Genomic DNA, 21,771 nt, shown 5'->3' with positions numbered 1-21,771 from the left:
GATTCCTCTGAGTGGCTTGGGGGAGAACTGATGAGGAAAATGGCTGTTGTGGGTGGCCAGTCTAAAGAAAATACTTTGTTATCCTTCCATTAACTGTTTGTTAAATCACCGGAGGAAAGGTTGGAAATGTTACCAGGGAGACTGATAAGGTTAATTCACCCCAAGGTTAGGAGCACAAGCCTGCTAAAAGTCCTAGAAGAAGCCCAGCTCAAGTAGCTAAATTCCCGAATAACTCCACCATTCTGAGGCTTGGGGACTTTTCCATATGTGAGAACAATTATTGTCCCTGTCACCTTTGTCACAGCCACACAGATTTTTCCTTCCTTTCAATAATCTCTATTGGGTGAAATTTTCACTTCCATTTCTTTTTTTTTTTTTTTTTAATTAGAACCTTCCAGCAGCTGAGCTGGAGCTGTGCAGGAACCGTGAAACTTGGAATTGCCACAGAATTGCTTCTATTGTTCATTTATTAATGTTTGGGATTTATTTGTGTTTTCCTTACATGTGACTTCTGACAAAATCAAATCTTCATAAAATTGATTTATACAGTATTAAATTTAATTTCTGCCAAGTTTATTTTGTCCAGTGCCCAGGGGATGCTGGAGGGGTCTTTGCGCCTCTCGCCCTGGGGGATGCTTGGGAAGGGCTTGGGGGGCGTTGTCCCTCCCACCCCAAGCCATTCTTGAGGGGGTGTCCCTGTCCCCCAGGGGGGCGTCCCTGTCCCTGTCACCCCAGGCCATTCCCCAGGGCGTCTCCATCATTCTCACCCCAGGGAATGCCTGGGGGCTCTCTGTCCCTCTCAGCCCCATGCCAACGGGGTGCTCAGGGCAGTCTCGTCCCCTCGTCCTGCAGGATGCTCGAGGGAGTCTCCATCCCTCTGGCCTCGGGAAATGCTTGTGCAGAGCTGGGAACCAGGGGCTCTGTGTCCCTCTCACCGCTGAAGGTGCTCAGGCCTCTGGAGGCTCTCCAACCTTCTCCTCCCTGGGGAGGCCAGGGATCCTCAGCAGCCATGAAAGGGGGCACCACCAGAGCCCCAGAGGGATGAGACTGGAAATGGGACACTCCTGGTGCCTTTTTTCATTCACTTTTGCTTTTTGAAGGTTTTTATGGACACCAGGTGACTTCTGGAGATGGACTTGGGCAGAGGACCTTCAGACTCACTGTGCTCATCCCTTGTGTTTCCCGAAACCAGGATTTCCCATTCCCAAACCTTGGCCCAGTGGAGAAGGCTGCAGGGAAGAGAAAGATGCCCTGAGAAACGCAGGCAGGTGAGGAGGAAGTCAGTGTCCCTTTCCCCTTCTCTCCTGCTCCATCTCCCAGCTCAGCATGGCTGGTAACTGCAGGACAGCCCCTCTGCCTTGGCCATCCTGCTGGGGATGCACTGGGGTTATCTCGTTCCCTTTCCCTTTGGCATGGAGGCAAATTGCATCCTCTCCTTGTCCTACCTTCCCCAGAGAAGAAGATGAGGATGGAGACCAGAGAGGACAAATCTTCACAACAGAACCTCATGGAAGAAGCTATTTTGAAGGACTCCATGGCACAGGAATTGAACGGGGAGGTAAAGCCCAAGAGATCCCACAGGATGAGGGCCTGCAAACCCAGCCCAGGGTGCTCTGAGGAGGAAAGACCCACCCTGTGCCAGGAAGGTGGACAGAGCTTCAGCCAGGGATCAGAGCTGGTGGTCCATGAGCAGCTTCATGATGGGGAGAAGCCCTACAAGTGCTTGGAGTGTGGGAAGAGCTTCAGGCAGAGCAGCACCCTGATCCGCCACCAGATGATCCACACTGGGGAATGGCCCTATGAGTGTGGGGAGTGTGGGAAGGGCTTCAGCTGCAGCTCAAAACTTGTCAGGCATCAACGCATCCACACTGGGGAGAGGCCCTACGAGTGTTCTGAGTGCCAGAAGAGGTTTCACACCAGCTCAAATCTCCTCTGCCACCAGCGGATTCACACAGATGAGAGGCCCTTCCGCTGCTCTGACTGTGGGAAGAGCTTCAAGTACAACTCCTACCTCATGAAGCACCAGCGCATCCACACTGGGGAGAGGCCCTACGAGTGTCCCCAGTGTCAGAAGAGGTTTCACATGAGCTCCAATCTCCTCCAGCACCAGCGGATTCACACAGAGGAGAGGCCCTTCTGCTGCCCTGACTGCAAGAAGGGCTTCAACTGCAACTCCCACCTTGTCACCCACCGGCGTATCCACACTGGGGAGAGGCCCTACGAGTGTCCCCAGTGTGGGAAGAGCTTCAGACAGAGCTCTCATTTGAGCAGACACCAACACAGTCACCAGTAAGGGAAGACATGCAAATGCTGCAACTGCAGGAAGAGCTTTGTGCACTGCTCCAACTTCATCCCCCATGGGAGAACCACGTTTGGAAGGGCCCTGGTGATACGTGTTCATGTGATCCATGCTGGGAAGACACCTGTTCGTTTTCCTGCTCCTGCCAATGACATGATGTGAGCCTGAAGAACACGAGGGTCTGGCCAGGGCTGTGTCATTACATTCACTCTGACCTCAGGTCATTGCCAGGGGCAGGAAAGGGACTCTCTCTCTTTCTCCCTGAGGAGAAGGGTGTCCTTCCCAGGCAGGAGAAAATTATGGCCAGGAAGATACCATTGTGTTGTAGTTTTCCCTTTTTTAAAACCCTTCTGTTGTCAATATTGTTTCTGTTCCTATTTGTTCTTTATCTCGTTGCTGTTCCAAATAAATTGTTCTTATCCCAGCCCAGGATCTTTGCCTTTTGTGATTTCCATGGGAGGTGGGAGGGCAGCAAGCGGCAGTGCGGTTTTAGTGGAAGCAGGACATTGGGGAATCCCATTCCTAAACCCCATCTTGTGGAAACCGAGCATCCCAGCTGGTCCCAGCCCTGGTGGCCATGGCAACAGCCTTGGGAGCGGGTCCCTGGCTGGGGCTGGGGGAACCTCTTCCCTCTGGTGCCCAGGGACAGGACTGGAGGGAACGGCTGCAGCTGAGTTGGGGCAGGCTCAGGTTGGATCTCAGGAAAAGGTTTTTGCCCAGAGGCTGCTGGGGCACTGCCCAGGCTCCCCAGGGAAGGCTCCCAGCTCCAGGGCTCTCTGAGCTCCAGCAGCGTTTGGGCAGCGCTGCCAGGCCCAGGCTGGCATTGTTGGGGTGTCCTGTGCAGGGCCAGCAGTTGGACTCCAGGATCCTGATGGGTCCCTCCCAGCTCAGCCAGTTCTGTGGATCTGGGATCCCATGACCCATAGCAACAGGGTCCTCGTGATGGTTGCCATGCTAAGGATCAGATTTGTCACAGGCTCTCAGAGGGGTTCCATGGGGACTTTCCAAAAGTCTCCAGGCTGTTCAAGAGCTGGAATGTCACAGGCAGAGACAGGGGCTCCATGGACACCTCCCAGGGGTTTCTGGGGATGGTAAAGAGCCCTGTGCTCAGACACAGTCACAGCCATTCCATGGTGACATCCCAGGGGACCTTGGGCTGCAAAGGCACCCATCTGTCACAGGCACTCACGGGGGCTCCACGGTGACATCCCAGGAGTCCCCAGGCTGCCAAAGAGCCGGGATGTCCCAGACACTCCCAGGGGTTCCTGTCATGGGCACAGTGGGAGCTTCAGGCAAAAGCTTCATTTCTTTATTGGAGAAACTCCTGATGAGTCATGAGGTGGAGAAATGGCACCCAACAGCCACCATGGATCCTCAAACCCCTGCAGGACCCCTAGACTTCTAAAATTCCTTCTGAAAGAGGAGACTGAGAACGGCTGGATCGAATCCCAGGCCCAGACTTTGTCAAAGATGTAAAAGATTGGACAGGTAGAATTGAACCTTAATTCAATTTGTCCCACAGGATTAACCATGGAATACCAGATATATTTGTATAAATACAGCTCTGATTGATTCTGATCATGATTAGATTACATGCCTTGTTTACACCACAGAGTAAATTAAAAAAAACCCAAACAGTTACTTACTCCACAATACGGGAACTATGACAATTATTTGAATATAGTGCTCCAGGAAGCAATTTTGAAGTCAACAGGTCCTGGCTGGAGTTGTTGGAGCCCATTGCAGGCAGAGCCTCCTGCTCCAGCAGGAACTGCCTTTCCTGTGCCAGGAGCAGGGCAGGTCCCGCTGCAGGAAAAGCCCCAGGCCAGCCCCAGCACAGGGAAGGGCTCGGGCACAAGGGCAGAGTGCCGTGCTGGGAGCTGTGCCAGGCAGAGCCTGAGGCACCAAAGGCACCTTGGCAGCAGCAGCTGCTTGCAGGCCATGGCCAGAAGCCTCCCTTGGCAGCCCAGCCTGGTGGCCAGCACTGCAGAGCTTCTGCCTCAGGGCTCATTTCTGCCTGGGCTCTGAAAAGCCACTTCTGCTCCAGGAGCCTGCCTGGGAAGCCATTGGCCCCAGCACCTTGGGGACAAGATGTGAATGACAAAACTCTTCATGCCAGCAGAGACAAGGCAGGGGCAGAGGAAAGGGGAGAGCCAGGCCCAGGGGACAGGGCTGCCATGGTGATGGCTGTGAGGTCACTGCCCCTGCAGCAGCCTGGCTGCCCTCAGCAGACATTCTGGCCAGAAGCGTTGTGAGGGCACCCAGCACATCAGAGAACCCACACAACAGGAATTCTGTTCTTGGGGATGAGATTGTTTCACTGGGTCAGGTTGTACAAAGCTCCTGCTCTTGGACAATTCCTGTGATTCCTGTGATGGGGAATGCAGTTCTCTGGAAAAACAGTTGCAGTTTTGTGCCACTGTCATAATTGTAAAATATTTCTCCTTCTAACAAATGTAAATCCACCCTCATTCAGTTGAGAGTTATTGACTCTTGTTCTATTACTGCAAGATGTGGAACAAAATAATGTTGACCAGTATTTTTCCATTTTCACAGACCTTGGAAAGTAACCAAAAATCTCCCAAGATGGGGTGTGGAGGCCTCATCGCATAACCAGCAGGTAGAAGGTGGTGGTTCTCGGCTCAGTGGTGTGGAGACTGAGGACAGAACAGGAGCAGCCTGAGAGGGATTGAAGGGTGGTTTCAGAGAGGCTGGAGTTTTTCTTCATTGTATAAAACACCCAGAGAAAGAAATAATGGCACCAAGGGTGTGGAGTTCCCCTGCCCCAGGAAGCAGGCATTCTACCCAGACAGAGAGCATCGGGTGAGGGGCGTGATTTAAAGAGGATTCCGCCCCTCCACCCTGTCGGGCATGCCCCTGCAAGCCCAGGAAATGACACTCCAGCCCATCTGGTCAAATAAGGAGTGGCCACAGAACATTTTTCCTTTTCTGTACTCTCATTGGTTCAAATTCTACTGCAAAGTACCTGCCATCGATTTTTCCATTGGTTGTCCTCCTCGATTCACTCCTTTGCAGTCCTCGGCACCTTCTGCTATTGGACCCTGACCCTAAACTCCACCCCTACCCTGTCATATAAAACCCATGACAAACCACCACCCCCTCTCCCGATTGGTTTCTTGTTTTGGTCCCTGGCACAAAAAAGGATCCTGGGCTTTGATAAACCAGTACCCATCCTGTTGCTTTCCTTTCCCTGTTGGTCATCGATGCCTGCCTGAGGTCTGAGACTCCGGGGTCTGGGGGAGTCGTTTTGCTGCTTACTGCAGTGCAACACAACACAAGGGCAGCTGGGGAGGACCAGACATGAAGAGAAAGGAATTTCCTCCCCCAGGGCAGGGCTGTGGTGCAGAAGGAGCCTGGAGCAGACCAAGGCTTTGTGTGGGCGGGCAGAGGCAGGCAGGAGGCAGAGCTGTCAGCAAAGGAAGGGGCCAGCCAGATGGGGCAGCCGGGGGATGACGACAGCCTGCAGGGACAGAGGCGCGGGGCAGGGACACCGTAGGACAGCCTGGGCTGCACAGGGCACAGGGATGGGCAGCAGCTGCAAGGCCCTGACACAGCCAACTTGGGCAGCACTTTGGCCATGGCTGCTGGCCCTGGGCCTGAGCCAGGAGCAGGAGACAAGTGACCCTTGCAGGCCGGGAGCCTCATTGCCTCCTTGTCCCTGCTCAGCAGCCTGGCAGGGGCTGCCCCATGGTGCTGCCCTTGGCACTGCACATCCCCACATGCCAGTGCCCATCCCGGGAAGAGCCCTGAGCAAGGAGGGAGGGACAGAATCTGCCTGGCCAGGGGCTGGAGCTCAGGCCTTGGCCCTTTGCATTCCTGAAACACATCCAGGTTTGCTCAGCACCAGTGACACCTTTCCCTTGCTTGTTTCCACCTGTGATCACTGCCTCCAGTGTTCTGCTCTACCTGGAACCGGGGGACACTTTCCAGTGAGTTGTGTCCCTCCTTGGGACCCATTAGAAGTTAAAGAAAGTTTGAAGTTTGAATCTGATTTGGAGTTCTTGAGAAGTTCTTTGAGGATACTCTGAGGGACTCAGTCTGATGCAAAGAGCACCAAAGCCCCAGAGGGTCATTAAAGTCCTGCTGCTGTGTCTGTGCTGCTGAGCTGGGCCGGGCTCCTGGCCCAGAGGCAGCTCCTGGCAAGGGCAGCGCTGCAGAGAGACAGCTCTGGCCAGGAGCAGCTCCTGTGCACAGCCCAGCAGGGCTGGGGCACTGCCAGGGCAGCTCAGGGACACCAGCAGGGCACAGACAGAGCTGACAGGGGCTCAGCACTGGCAGGGGCTGGGGGATGTCCCAGAGGGGGCTGTGTCACAGCAGCACCTCTGTGGCTGTGTCCTAGAGGCACAGGGCAGCTGTGATGTCAGCAAGGGGCTGGGTGACAGCACAGAGTGGGCTGTGTGAGGTCACAGACTGGGCTGTGACATCACAGAGTTTGTTGTGGGAGGTCATTGAATAGCTACAGCATCATAGAGGAGACTGTGTGACAACACAGATCAGGCTGTGACATCATGGTATGGCTGTATGACATCATAGAAGAGACTGAGGTCAAAGTGTGTGCTGTGACATTAGAGAGTGGCAGCATGACATCACAGAGAGGGTTTTATTACATCACTGAGGGTGTTGTGACATCACAGAGCTGTCTGTGACATCATGGAGTAGGGTATGAGGCCATAGAGCAGATCCGGACGTAACAGCTGGTGGCTCTGTGACATCAGCGAGTGGATTGTGACATCACTAGGTGGCTGTGTAACATCATAGAGAAGACTGTGACATCACAGAACAGACTGTGACATCACAAAGCAACTTTCTGACATCACAGAGTCTTCTGGGACATCACAATGCAGCTGCATGACATTCCAGGGTGACATCCAAGAATTGGTCTGTGACAAAACAAGGGTGCTGTATGACATCCCAGAGTGGGCTGTGACATCACAGGTGGCTGTGTTACATCATAGGGTGCTCTGTGACATCACAGGATGCTGTATAAGATCACAGATGGCTGTGTGACATCCGAGGGGCTGTGTGACATCACAGGGTGGCTGCTTGTCCCTGCTCAGCAGCCTGGCAGGGGCCGCCCCATGGTGCTGCCCTTGGCATTGCACATCCCCACATGCCAGTGCCCATCCCGGGAAGAGCCCTGAGCAATGAGGGAGGGACAGGATGTGCCTGGCCAGGGGCTGGGGCTCAGGCCTTGGCCCTTTGCATTCCTGAAACACATCCAGGTTTGCTCAGCACCAGAGACACCTTTGCCTTGTTTGTCCCCAGCTGTCATCACTGCCTCCAGTGTTCTGCTCTATCTGGAACCTGGGGACACTTTCTCAGTCATGTCCCTCAGTGGGACCCATTAAAACTTCAAGAAACTTTGGAGTTTCAATTTAACTTTGAGTTCTGGAGAAGTCTTTGGAAGGCTCTCTCAGGGACTGAGTCTGATGTAAACAACACCCAAGTCCCAAGAGGGTCATTAAAGTCTTTGTTCTGTGTCTGTGCTGCTGAGCTTTAAAGGAACAGCTCTTCCCAGGACCAGCTCCTCTCCCAGCCCAGCAGGGCTGAGGGCTCTGCCTGCAGGCACTGAGGGGACAGGAGCCTGGCAGAGACAGGCTGAGGAAGTCATTGAGCTGAAACTTCACTGGGGGAAAGATCTTCACAGCCCTCCACATGGGAGTCAGTGGATGCAGGGCAATGTCCCCTGTGCTCCTGGAGGGATCTCCTGAAGCCAGCACACCCCACAGCCTGGGGGATGTGCCAGGAGGACTCTCCCAATTTCTCTGTGGCAGGGGAGCAGGAGGAGGAGGATGTGCTGCAGAGCAGGGCTGCCCTGGGCACCATCAGAGGGACAGGGCAGGACGGCTCCTGCTGCCAGGGACGGCTGCAGGGGGTGAAGCTGGGGCTGCAGCCAGGACTGCCCAGGGCTGTCCTGCAGAGCAGGTCCTGCAGCCCTCAGGGCTCTTGGCCAGCCCAGGGGATGTGCCACCTGCCAGGGGCAGCTCTCAGCCTGCCTGGCAGCTCCCCATGGACAGTGCAGGGGAGCTGTGGGGGCAAGGAGTGACTCCTGCCAGGGCAGGTCCTGCTGCTGTGGAGAGGGTGCTGTGTGGGCCAGGGCTGCTCAGAGCTCCAGCTCACGCCCAGCTCATTCCTGAGGGGACTTTCCATGAGCTCATTCAGGGCAGGGCTTTCCTGCTTGGGTCTCTGCTTTCCTGAATCTGTGCTCCCACTTTTCCCTCGCTCAGCTTGGTGGCAAGGGAAACTCAGCTGTGCAGGGCAGAGCAGGGGCTGAGGCTCTTAAACCATCACCCTGAGTTTTCCTGGGAACCTCAGCAAGTGCCCCCCCCCCTCCCCAGCCTCCAGACCCATCCAGCATCACCTTTCCAAGGTGCCCAGGCTGGGGGAGCTGTTCTTTAATCCCTGCAGCCCCGGACAGCTGCAGGGCAGAGCTGGCCCAGGGGCTGGGTTGGGCTCTGGCAGCTCTGGCAGGGAAGGAGCCCGGGGCCACAGGAGCAGCTCAGGCTGGCACAGCTCCAGCAGCAGAGCCGTGGGCAGGGAGGGAGGGAGGCAGTGCTGAGGGAAGCCCTGCTGCAGGGCAGATGTGGCACTGCCAGCCCTGCCCTGCAGGGCAGACACTGCCCTGAGCAGCACAGCTCTTGTGTCCCCTCCCAGCCAGCACAGCCCTCAGCCCGGGGGCTCGGGGCCCTCAGTCCCTGCTGGGCTGGCAGAGCATCCCCAGAGATGAAGGGCATCTCTCCTGCCATGTGCCCATTCCTGCTGACAGGGCCTGAGGGCCACTGCCCTGCCCTGGTGCTGCCTGGCAGGGGCTGTGCAGCACAGGAGTGTCCTTGGCCAGAGTGGGCCTGAGACTGAAAAAGGCTGAGCCAGTTTGCTCTGCTGTGGGTCCCTCTGCTCTCAGCTGTGTCAGGCCGATTTCCAGGGGAACACAGGAACTGCCCTGGATCTCAAAAGGGCAGATGGGGACAGATGGAGTGACAGAGCAGCTCCCCTCACTCTTCACTGAGTCACAGCCACTGCTCTTGCATTGCTCATTTCTCTCTGACCTCCCTGGGCACAGCAGGAAACCCTCTCAAACTGCCTTTGGCTGTCACCATTCCTTAGCCCTTGGACAGGAGATGCTGCCGAGCTCCTCTGCCTCAGGAGCAGTTTGGGCTGATGAAATCCAAGCCCAGGACTGGCCCCTGTCCCTGTTCCCATGACCCCACTGCTGCAGAGCAGAGCTGACCCCTTGGTGTCCATGGGCAGAGCTCCCACTCATCACAGCAATGGGGCTGGATCCCAGCAGAGCTCCAGGCAAAGGGCTGAAGGAAGGGCTATGAGAAAAGGAAAATTGGATGGCACAGAGCAGCAGGGGCAGAGCTGGGAGAAAGGGCTTGGACACTGTTTAGCAAAGTCAGCCCTGACTCGTCACTGTGTCCTCCTTGAACAGGACTGCATGGCCAGCCCCAGTAATGTCCAACAGCAGCTCCATCAGCCACTTCCTCCTGCTGGCATTGGCAGACACGCGGCAGCTGCAGCTCCTGCACTTCTGCCTCTTGCTGGGCATCTCCCTGGCTGCCCTCCTGGCCAACGGCCTCATCATCAGCGCCGTAGCCTGCGGCCACCACCTGCACACACCCATGTTCTTCTTCCTGCTCAACCTGGCCCTCAGCGACCTGGGCTCCATCTGCACCACTGTCCCCAAAGCCATGCACAATTCCCTCTGGGACACCAGGAACATCTCCTACACAGGATGTGCTGCACAGGTTTTCCTGATTTTCTTCTTCCTTGGAGCAGAGCTTGCCCTCCTGACCATCATGTGCTACGACCGCTACATGTCCATCTGCAAACCCCTGCACTACGGGACCCTCCTGGGCAGCAGAGCTTGTGCCCACATGGCAGCAGCTGCCTGGGCCAGTGCCTTTCTCTATTCACTGCTGCACACGGCCAACACATTTTCCCTGCCCCTGTGCCATGGCAATGCCCTGGACCAGTTCTTCTGTGAAATCCCACACATCCTCAAGCTCTCCTGCTCCAAATACTACTTCAGGGAACTTGGGCTAATTGCTTTTAGTGCTTGTTTAGCATTTGGTTGTTTTGTGTTCATAGTTTTCTCCTATGTGCAGATCTTCAGGGCTGTGCTGAGGATCCCCTCTAAGCAGGGACGGCTCAAAGGCTTTTCCACCTGCCTCCCTCACCTGGCTGCGGTCTCTCTGTTCCTCAGCACTGCAGTGTTTGCCTACCTGAAGCCTCCCTCGATCTCCTCCCCATCCCTGGATCTGGCCCTGTCAGTTCTGTATTCGGTGGTGGCTCCAGCCCTGAACCCCCTCATCTACAGCCTGAGGAACCAGGAGCTCGAGGCTGCAGTGAGGAGACTGATGACTGGATGATTTCAGAAACATTAAACTGCTGGCCAAATTCTGCCAATCACTTGTAATAAAAGTCATCTTTGATACTTCTTCTTGATTTCCGTGTGGAGATGCTTTTCTTTGTTTTACTTTTTTGATATTGTCCATAAAAAAATGTCATTTTTTTTGTGCCATTTCTCATTTTCCTTCTCTCAACCTTCCCTGTGGCCACACACTGAGTCAGTGAGGGGTTGCGCTCTCAATGCCTTTAAATTAACTAATGGATCTCCCAGCAGAGTTTTCTGCAGAGATGCCCTTTTGTTGCCTTCTCTGGAGCTGCAGCAGCAATGTCTGTGTGCAGAGCTGGGGGCAGATCAGTGCTGGCACAGCAGCTGTGCCCAGCAGCAGCAGCACTTGGTGTTGCCAGTGCTGCTGCCGTGGCCCTGCCCCGCTGCCCTGGTGGCCCTGGTATTGCTGCAGGGCCTGAGTGCTCTCGGGGCCGGGCACAGTCCTGGGGGTGGCTGTGCCGGGGCTGCAGCAGGGACAGGCCATGGGCACTGCTGGGGCAGCGCTGACGCCTCAGGCCAGGCCCTGGGGGCTCCAGGCTCCTTGCCCAGGCTCTCTCAAGAACACGGCCAGGCCAATGCTCAGCACAGAAAAGCCCCAGGGTGAGCAGCCCCAGGCTGGCTGTGGGCAGGCTGGGGGCAAACAGCATGGCTGGGGCTCTGCAAGGGCCCTGGGGGAGACGGGAAGGAGCAGCAGAGCAGGGGCTGATCCATCCCCAGTGCGCTGCACAGCCCAGGGCAGCGTCCCAGAGCGTCCTGATGGAACTGCCAACAACATCCCCCCTCTGCAGCCCTGGCCTCTCCCCCAGCTCACAGAGGTGCCCCATCCTTGCAGGCACAGCCACGGCAGCACTGGCTCAGGAGCCCCTGTTTGCATTGCACAGAGCAGGCGGGAGCACCCCCAGGCTGCTGCTGTGGGGACATAAACCTGAGGGAGCACAAATGCCATCAGCCCCTGGGGCTAGCAAGGGCTGGGGGACTCCAGGGAAACCACTCAGCTTTGTCCTGACCTCTGCAGTCAGCCAGAAAGTTTTTTCCCATCAGCTGGGAGTTTCCTGTGCCACTGCAGACGCTGTTGCTCAGAGCCAGGGCTGCCTGGCAGCCACCATAAAACTGCCACAAGCATTTCCTTGGCTTCACCTCTGCTTTCGTTACTCTTCCCTTGTACAAATATCTTCCTCTTGCCCACCGCTGTTCCCTCCCCTGCAAACAGCCCATCCCTGTTTGCCCTTTCCTCTCTGGCCCCACTCCCCATTGCAGTTCCTGACTTGGCACCATGGGAACGTCCCTTGGGCAGCAGGATCATCCTCCAAGTGCTGCAGGAATTGTCTGCAGGCTCCTGCAGTGCCTCAAGCTGCTCCCTTGCCAGAGGCACCCCAGGCCAGGGGGGCACATCTGGGCTGCTGTGTCTGCCTGTGGGGCTCCCTGTTCTGGGCAATGAGGAGGAGCTGCAGAGGCTCTGCAGGACTGACAGGATGGGCTTTGGGGCTGGGAGGAGAAGCTGAGGCACCTGGGCTGCTGGAGCTTCTGAAGAGGAGGCCCAGGGCTCATCCTGCAACTGCTCCAAGGATGGTTTCAGAGAATCCCAGAATCAGCAAGGTTGGAAAAGACCTTGGACATCATCAAGTCCAACCTGTGCCCTGACACTGCCTTGTCTCCCCGGAGCCTCCTCTTCTCCATAATAAACGAACTGAGTTCCCTCACCTGCTTCTCACAGGACTTGTGCTGCAGACCCCTCATCAGCCTCCTTGCCCTTCTCTGGACATGCTCCATGTCCTTCCTAAATTGGGGGGCCCAGAACTGGACACAGCACTCGAGGTGCTGCCCAACCAGCGCCCAGCACAGGAGAAGAATTACTGCCCTGCTCCCACTGGACACAGTATTCCTGATCCAGGCCAGGAGCCATTGGCCTTCTTGCCCACCTGGGCACACTGCTGCCTCATGTCCAGCCTGCTGTCCATCAGTGCCCCCAGGTCCCTTTGTGTCTGGCTGCTGTCCAGCCACTCTGTCCCCAGCCTGTAGTGCTGCAGGGGTTGTTGTGGCCAAAGTGCAGGAGCCGGCACTGGGACTTGTTAAACCTCACCTTGTTGGATTTGGCCCCTGGATCCAGCCTGTCCAGGGCCCTGTGCAGAGCCCTCCTACCCTCCAGCAGATCCACACTCACACCCAGCTTGGTGTCACCACAGTTCCTTGAGGCCCCAGAGTGTGCCAATGGTCTCCATGATTCCATGAGGCCGCACAGTGTCACAATGTCCCTTTGGTTCCATGGAACCCCTTGGTGTCACAAAGTCCCTTGGATCCTTGGGTCCCGCAGTGTCACAATGGCGCCGTGGTCCCCCAAGGCCCTGCAGTGTCCCAGTGGATCCTTGGTTCCATGAGGTCTGGCAGTGCAGCAACGCTCTCCTTGGTTCCCACAGTCTTTTATACCTCTCACTGTCAGATAATAGAAGGACACCTGGCAGATGAAGGGGAGTGGGAGTGGATATCTACTCGAGGAGGGAATAATAAAAATTCCTTCTGGCCCCCACTCCCCAGCCAGGTGCCACTTCAGAACAGCTATGAGCCCCTGGATCTGGAGAGTCAGCCACATGATTTAGAAGAAAATTATCTGCCCAGTGAGTCTCCCAAATTATGATTCATGTCTGAGAAGGATTACCACCTGTAACATCAAAAAGGAAAGAAGTATAATCGTGGTGAGTGACTCCCTTCTGAGGGGAACAGAGGGCCCATATATGAACCGGACCCACCCCACAGAGAGGTCTGCTGCCTCCCTGGGGCCCGGGTACAGGATATCACTGAGAGACTGCTTGGGCTGATTCAGCTCTCTGATTATTGCCCACTGCTGATACTCCAGGCTGGCAGTGATGAGATTGAAAACAGGAGTGTCAGGACAATTAAAAGGGACTTTGGGGCATTGGGTCAGATGATTAATAGGACAGAGGCACAAGTAGTCTTTTCCTCAGTCCCTTTGGAGGTTAAGAAGAGCAGTGAAAGGTATAGAAGAGCTCAAATTATTAACAAGTGGCTTAAGAGTTGATGTTGAATTTTGAATGCAGAATTTTGATTATGGGGCAACTTTTACTGTACCTGGCCTGCTGCAACCAGATGGGCTCCATCTCTCTGTTAAGAAGCAGCAGGTTTTTAGCTATGAACTGGCAGAACTTGTTGAGAGAGCTTTAAACTAGGTCTGAAGGGGGAAGGGGATGCAGCTGGGCTGTCTGGAAGCAAGCCCAATGGCTGAGTGAGCCTGAATTAGGGGTGAAATCAGCAGCCCAGCTGAGGCGCATGGATACCAGTGCACGCAGCATGGGTAACAAACAGGAAGAGCTGGAGGCCATGGCCCAGCAGCAGAGCTGTGGTGTAATTGCCATAATGGAAATGTGGTGGGATGACTCACATGGCTGGAGTGCTGCACTGGATGGCTAGAAACTGTTCAGAAGAGATAAAAAAAAATACAAGAGGTGGAGGAGTGGCCCTTTATATTAGGGAGGGCTTTGATGCTATGGATGTTGAAAGTAATGATGAAGTTGAATGCCCGTGGGTGAGAATTAGGGGGAAGGCCAACAAGGCTGACATCCTACTGGGAGCCTGTTATCGTCCACCCAGCCTGGAAGAAGAGGTGGACAACTCATTCTGTAAGCAGCTAGAGAATGTGTCTGGATCATCAGCCCTTGTTCTTGTAGCTGACTTCAATTTGCCCGACATTTGCTGGGAACTTAATACAGAAGAAAAAAGGCAGTCCAGGAAATTTTTAGAGTGTGTGGAGGACAACTTTTTGTCACAGCTGGTGAGTGAGCCCACCAGGGGAGGTACTGTGTTAGATCTTGTTGTTTGCAAATAGAGATGGGAGATGTGGTGGTTGGAAGCCACTTGGGGCAGGGTGATCACGAGATTATAAAATTCTTGATATTTGGTGAAGTCAGGAGGAACATTAATAAGACTTTTGTACTAGACTTTCAGAGGGCAGACTTTGGCCTATTTAGGAGGCTTATTCAAAGAGTTCCTTGGGAAGCAGCCCTTAAATGCAAGGGGGGGTCAGAAAAGGTGGATATGCTTCAAAACAGAGACCTTGAGGGCACAAGAACAGACTGTCCCTGTGTGCTGAAAGATGAGGCGACGAGGCAATCGCCCAGCCGGGATGGGGAGGGAGGTTTTGGAGGACCTTAAGAATAAAAAGAGGATGAATCCTCTTTGGAAGGAGGGTCAGGTCTCTCAGGAAATATATAAGAGGGCTTCTAGAGCATATAGGAAAAAAATCAGGGAGGCCAAAGCTCATTATGAATTTAAAATGGCGACTTCTGTAAAGGATAATAAAAAATGTTTTTACAAGTATATTAATGGTAAAAGGAAGGGTAAGACCAACCTCTGTTCTATACTGGATGAGGGAGAGAACTTAGCAACTGCAGGTGAGGAGAGGGCAGAAGTGCTTAACACAGTCTTTGCCTCAGTCTTTGGTGGAAGACGGCTTGTCCCCAGGACAACTGTCCTCCTGTGTTGGTAGATGGTGCCAGGGAACAGAATGGTCCCCCCATTATCCAAGAGAAGGCAGTCAGAGAACTGCTGAGCTGCTTGGATGTTCATAATCCATGGAACCAGATGGGATCCACCCCAGGGTGATGAGGAAGCTGGCAGATGAGCTTGCCAAGCCACCCTCCATCATTTACCAGCAGTCCTGGCTCACTGGGGAGGTTCCAGATGACTGGAAGCTGCCCAATGTGACACCCATTCACAAGAAGAGTGGGAAGGAGGATCCTGGTAATTACAGGCCAGTCAGCCTGACCTCAGCACCTGGTGAGGTGATGGAACAGTTTGTACTGAGTGTCATCACCCAGCACTTACAGCATGGCCAGGGTATCAGACCCAGCCAGCAGGGGTTTAGGAGGGGTAGGTTGTGTTTGACCAACCTGGTCTCCTTTTATGACCAGGTGACCTTCCTGGTGGATGCAGGACAGGCTGTGGATGTGTCTATTTGGACTCCAGCAAGGCCTTTGGCACTGTCTCCCACAGCTCCTCCCTGCAGCCCAGGGCTGGGAGAGGAGCACTCTGTGCTGGGTTCAGAACTGGCTGCATGGCCGGCCCAGAGAGTGCTGGTGAGCGCTGCTACATCCAGCTGGCAGCCAGGCACCAGTGCTGTCCCTCAGGGCTCTGTGCTGGGGCCAGCTCTGTTCAATATTTTTATTGATGACATGGATGAGGGGATTGAGTCTTTCATTAGTAAATCTGCAGATGACACTGGGCTGGGAGCATGTGTCCATCTGGTGGAAGGTAGGCGGGCTCTGCAGGCAGATCTGGAATGGTTGGGTGATTGGGCAGAGTCCAATAAGATGAAGTTTAATAACTTCATGTCCCAAGTCCTGTATTTTGGTCACATAACCTCCTGCAATATTATAGGCTGGGGACAGAGTGGCTGGACAGCAGCCAGGCAGAAAGGGACCTGGGGGTACTGCTCGACAGCCAGCTGAACATGAGCCAGTAGTGTGCCCTGGTGGCCAAGAAGGCCAATGGCTCCTGGCCTGGATCAGGAATGGTGTGGCGAGCAGCAGCAGGGAGGTCATTCTTCCCCTGTACTCATTCACTGGTGATGCTGCATCTTGAATGCTGTGTCCAGTTCTGGGCTCCTCAGTTTAGGAAGGACATTGAGATGCTTGAGCACTTCCACAGGAGGGCAACAAGGCTGGTGAGGGGCTGGGAACACAAACCCTGTGAGGAACAACTGAGGGAGCTGGGGGTGTTTAGCCTGCAGAAAAGGAGACTCAGAGATATCCTATCAATCTCAACAACTTCCTGAAAGGTGGTTGTAGTCATGTGGGGGTTGGTCTCTTTCTCCAGGCAACAAGTGACAGAACCAGAGCACACGGTCTACAGCTATGCCAAGGAAAATATAGGCTAGATAGTAGGAAAAAGTTTTTCATGCAAAGAGTGATAAAGTACAGGAATGGTCTGCCCGGGGAGGTGGTGGAGTCACCATCCCAGGATGTGTTTAAAAAAAGATTGGATGTGGCACTCGCTGCCATGGTTTATTTGAGGCATCAAGGAATGAGTAGGACTCAATGATCTTAAAGGTCTCTTCCAACCCTGTGATTCTGTGATTTGGTGATTCTGTAACCAGGGGAGCATTATGACACCTCAGAGCCCCATGGAACCAAGGGAACATGGAACAGGTCTGGTTGGCTTGGCCTCCCAGGGGCCACCTGACAGGTCCAGCTGATCTTGGGATATCAAGGGCTGCCTCTCATCAGCTCCTGCAGCACTGGGACTCCATGATTTCATTGCTATGGAAAAGAACCATCCGTCTTTTCAGGTGACCATAGCCAAAATTGGTACTCTCCCTAAAAAATTTCCTGTAGGCAAGGATATCTCCCAGAACAAAACCTGCCAGCTCTGGCTGGCCTTGGCCTCTGGTGATCACCTCTCATCTTCCCCTGAAACACTGCGGCTGTTCCTTCCTTCCGATGGAAAAGAATGAGCTTTCATGCCAAGGGCCATGGCCAAAATTAGAATTTGGCCTCCCAAATTCCGTATATCTAGGGATTGCTCCCAGACAAAAGCAGCCAGGACAGACAGGCCAGGCAGGCCCTGTCCTCTGGTGATTTTCTTAGACTCCAAACTGAATGTTTTCATTTTAAAACACCTTGGGCGGAGCCCCCAGAGATCTCCCAAAAAAGGGGTTTTGAGGCCTCAGGCCCATGACCACTCCATATGGAGAAAGGAGCTCTGTGCTCTGTGCTGATGTGGGGGTTTTGCATCATGGAAGTGATGTTCGAAGAGAAGCTGCTAGCAGATTCCTCTGTGTCTAATAAAAAAAAATCAGTAATAGCTTTGAGAATTGACAATCTGTTAAACCACTAAGGAAACTGTACATGACTCTGTGAAGACACATGTTGAAGATGAAAAAGCCTGGGAGGGTCTCTTTCCCTTCTGGCCAGCAAAGAGGTAACAAGGCTGGCCCAGCCCTCTCTCAGCCGTGGGGCCGGGCGGCTCCTGCCGTGGGGCCGGGCCCCTTCCCAGGGAGCCCCCCAGGCCCCATCGGCTGCCGGGCAGGGCAGGGGAGGCTGCGGGGCCGAGGCCGGGCCGGGCCATGGCTGCGGTTGCCAACACCTGGGCGCTAGCGAGCCCTGCCCCGCCGCCAGCCCGGGCCCGGCCAGGATCCACCGGGCCCCAGGAGCAGCCCCGGGCCGGGCCGGCTCGGCCAAGATTCTGCCACCCTTGGGGTTCACCCGCAAGCCCCGGGCAGGGGGAGGAGAAGCCATGGGCCCCGGCCGTGCTGCTGCTGTGTTCTGGCCTGGCTGCTGAGATCTGGCCCTGCCCCAGCGCGGCCCATCCTGACACAGCCCCAGCGCAGCTGCTGCAGAAACCTCCATGGTAAAACAGCTCCGGCCGCAAGTACCCAGCCCGGCCGGGGTCATGGAACCATCTGCAGGCCCCGGGAGAGATATTAACTCTTTCAGTGCTTCCATCCTCCCTTGAGGGAGAGAAAAGGACAAAGTGCAGGCACATAGAAGAGCAACATGAAGACAGTGAGGTCAGTGAAGAGGAACTTGTGTCCCAGATGGGAGGGATGAGGAAATGCCTTGATCTTAGAGCTGAAATCCTCTTGTAAAGCTATGGAGAAGGATGTAATTGATACATCAGACTCTCTTTTTCCCTATCTAATAAATAGTTGTGATCCGTGGTGATAAAATTGAAACAGTACTCAATATTAATACAAGAATTAAAATAATTAATATTTGGAAATAATAAAACAGTTAAAGGTATAATGCCAAGAAAGACAGGGAGAGGAGGGGTGTCATCCTCCCTCCCCCCCCCCCCCCCCCTTCTCATGCAGATGTTCAGAAGAAGAAGAAGAAGCAAGAGATAACTATATCTAAATTTAGTTGGAAGAGAGGAAAATTTGGTTGGACATCCAGGAAAATTAATTATATGAGATTTATTGCTTTGATGCTAGAACATAATATTGGCTTGTATGATATTAGCTGTGGCTTACATTATACCAGCTTGGTGTGCATGTGTAATCCAAAAGGTGAATCAAAGGACATTGAGCAAGAGGAGAGGCCTTCATCAGAGATGACCCCCAAAGAGTGGCATGACCCCCTAAAAAATGTTGGATCATGCGTGGTAAAGGTGATAATGAGGGTGGAGATACAAGTGTGACAAATTGAAAATGGGAGGAGATGGTGATGATGTACATTATAAAAAGGAGAATTTTAGTTTTGGCAATATGTACGTGAGGGGACAGGGGTCAAGCCCTGCACTCTGTACCCTGTGCTACCCCACACGGATATTTTTGCTTATGTGCTATTATAAGAACCAAATTATCCCTATAATAACCAAATTATATTGTCAATATTTTGAGTGCATTCAATTTTATATACTTTTAAGCTACTTCATTTAAACTGCTGCTACATTTAATTTTGTTTGGGTTTTTTTTTATGATGGGATAATTAAGAAAATATAACATAAACATTTGTTCAAAAGACCTGAACAAGAAAAGCTCATGGCAAAAATTGAAGTTTTAAATCTTCTGTGCTTAATTAGACAGATTTCAGATGTGTATCCCAGGTGAATATGTTATATCGGAAAAAATGCAGAGACAACTATTTTGTCCTGTTTTCTTTTCCTGTTTATAGATTGATATCAGTAATGTCCAATTGATATTGACCTCAGCACCTTCTAAAGCAGTCTGAAAAGATATGAAAATCAAGAAACTTCATGGCTGACAATCAAGAACACTTTGTCCCCACCACCTCCCTGCCATATCCCCCATCCAACCTCTGGCACTCCTATGGATCAGGAATGGTGTGGCCAGCAGGAGCAGGGCAGTGATTCTTCCCCTGTGCTCAGCACCAGTTAGGCAGCACCTCAGGTGCTGTGTCCAGTTCAGGACCCCCAATTTAGGAAGGACATGGAGGGGCTGGAGCGTGTCCAGAGAAGGGCAACAAGGCTGGTGAGTGGTCTGCAGCACATGTCCTGTGAGAAGCAGATGAGGGAACTGAGTTCATTTATCCTGGAGAAGAGGAAGCTTCAGAGAGACAAGGCAGTGTCAGGGCACAGGTTGGACTTGATGATCTCCAAGGTCTTTTCCAACCTTCCTGATTCTGGGATTCTCTGAAACCACCCTTGCAGCAGGTGCAGGATGAGCCCTGGGCCTCCTCTTCAGAAGCTCCAGCAGCCCAGGTGCCTCAGCTTCTCCTGCCAGCCCCAAAGCCCATCCTGTCAGTCCTGCAGAGCCTCTGCAGCTCCTCCTCATTGCCCAGAACAGGGAGCCCCACAGGCAGACACAGCAGCCCAGATGTGCCCCCCTGGCCTGGGGTGCCTCTGGCAAGGGAGCAGCACCAGGCACTGCTGGAGCCTGCAGACAATTCCTGCAGCACTTGGAGGATGATCCTGCTCCCCAAGGGACGTTCCCATGGTGCCAAGTCAGGAACTGCAGTGGAGAGTGGGGCCAGAGAGGAAAGGGCAAACAGGGATGGGCTGTTTGCAGGGCAGGGAACAGGGCGTGGCAAGAGGAAGAATTTGGTACAAAAACAAAGGGGGAAAAAAAGCAAAGGTGAAGCCAAGGAAATGCTGAGGGCAGTTTGGGGGTGGCTGTCAGGCAGCCCTGGCTCTGAGTAATAGCATCTGCAGTGGAAGAGGAATCTCCCAGCTAATGGGAACAAACTTTCTGGCTGACTGCAGAGGCCAGGACAAAGCTGAGTGGTTTCCCTGGTGTCCCCCAGCCCTTGCTGGCCCCAGGGGCTGATGGCATTTGTGCTCCCTCAGGTTCATGTCCCCACAGCAGCAGCCTGGGGGTGCTCCCGCCTGCTCTGTGCAATGCAAACAGGGGCTCCTGAGCCAGTGCTGCCGTGGCTGTGCCTGCAAGGATGCGACACCTCTGTGAGCTGGGGGAGAGGCCAGGGCTGCAGAGGGGGGATGTTGTTGGCAGCTCCATCAGGACGCTCTGGGACGCTGCCCTGGGCTGTGCAGCACACTGGGGATGGATCAGCCCCTGCCCTGCTGCTCCTTCCCGTCTCCCCCAGGGCCCTTGCAGAGCCCCAGCCATGCTGTTTGCCCCCAGCCTGCCCACGGCCAGCCTGGGGCTGCTCAGCCTGGGGCTCTTCTGTGCTGAGCATTGGCCTGGCTGTGTTCTTGAGAGAGCCTGGGCAAGGAGCCTGGAGCCCCCAGGGCCTGGCCTGAGGCGTCAGCGCTGCCCCAGCAGTGCCCATGGCCTGTCCCTGCTGCAGCCCTGGCACTGCCACCCCCAGGACTGTGCCCGGCCCCGAGAGCACTCAGGCCCTGCAGCAACACCAGGGCCACCAGGGCAGCGGGGCAGGGCCACGGCAGCAGCACTGGCAACATCAAGTGCTGCTGCTGCTGCTGGGCACAGCTGCTGTGCCAGCACTGATCTGCCCCAGCTCTGCACACAGACATTGCTGCTGCAGCTCCAGAGAAGGCAAGAATAGTGGGATCTCTGCAGAAAACTTTGCTGGGTGATCCTTTAGTTCCTTTAAAACCTTTGAGACTGCAGCCCCTCATTGTCACAGTCTGTGGCCACAGGGAAGGTGGAGAGAAACAAGTCAGAGATGGCAGAAACAATCGTCTAGCTTTAGGAAGAATATTTAAAAAGGAAAACGACAGGGAAATCAAAGAACCAAAGCAAAAGAGCTATAAAAGATGACTTTTATTACAAGTGATTTGCCGAAATTGGCAATCAGTTTAATGCTTCCTAAGATGTGCAGTGATCAGTCTCCTCACTGCAGCCTTGAGCTCCTGGTTCCTCAGGCTGTAGATGAGGGGATTCAGGGCTGGAGGCACTAGTGAATACAGAACTGACACTGCCACATCCAGGCATGGGGAGGAAATGGAGGAGGGTTTCAGGTAGGCAAGTACTGCAGTGCTGAGAAATGCATTTCTCCTGCATTTTCCCTTTTCAGATTCTTTCAGTCATCTCCTGAGAGGTACAGTTAATTCTGGTGCTTTTAATGAACTGATTGTACTCTTGATTTAGATGGAGACTGTGGAATTGTTTTCAGATGTAGAAGTATCTGAACTGAAGACAGAAACAAACTCCCTGTCAGCC

At 54.0% G+C, this 21,771-nt stretch overlaps 2 protein-coding genes and 1 long non-coding RNA gene across 3 annotated transcripts in view; 2 read left to right on the top strand and 1 right to left on the bottom strand.

Moving 5' to 3' along the window:
- LOC135306120 (zinc finger protein 420-like) overlaps positions 1-21,771 on the bottom strand; it is a 111,474-nt gene that overhangs the window by 2,205 nt on the left and 87,498 nt on the right. The window lies entirely within an intron of this gene.
- On the top strand, positions 9,775-10,692 carry LOC135305951 (olfactory receptor 14J1-like). Its single transcript, XM_064429528.1, has one exon. It carries the CDS (start codon positions 9,775-9,777, stop codon positions 10,690-10,692), a length of 918 nt encoding a protein of 305 aa, XP_064285598.1.
- LOC135305697 (uncharacterized) lies at positions 13,004-17,531 on the top strand. Its single transcript, XR_010366672.1, has 2 exons — positions 13,004-13,408; positions 16,825-17,531. It is a non-coding gene; the product is annotated as an uncharacterized LOC135305697 (long non-coding RNA).

This window comes from Passer domesticus, chromosome 8 (genome assembly GCF_036417665.1).
Source record: "Passer domesticus isolate bPasDom1 chromosome 8, bPasDom1.hap1, whole genome shotgun sequence".
NCBI lineage: Eukaryota > Metazoa > Chordata > Aves > Passeriformes > Passeridae > Passer > Passer domesticus.
This window is presented reverse-complemented; position numbering and strand designations above follow the sequence as displayed.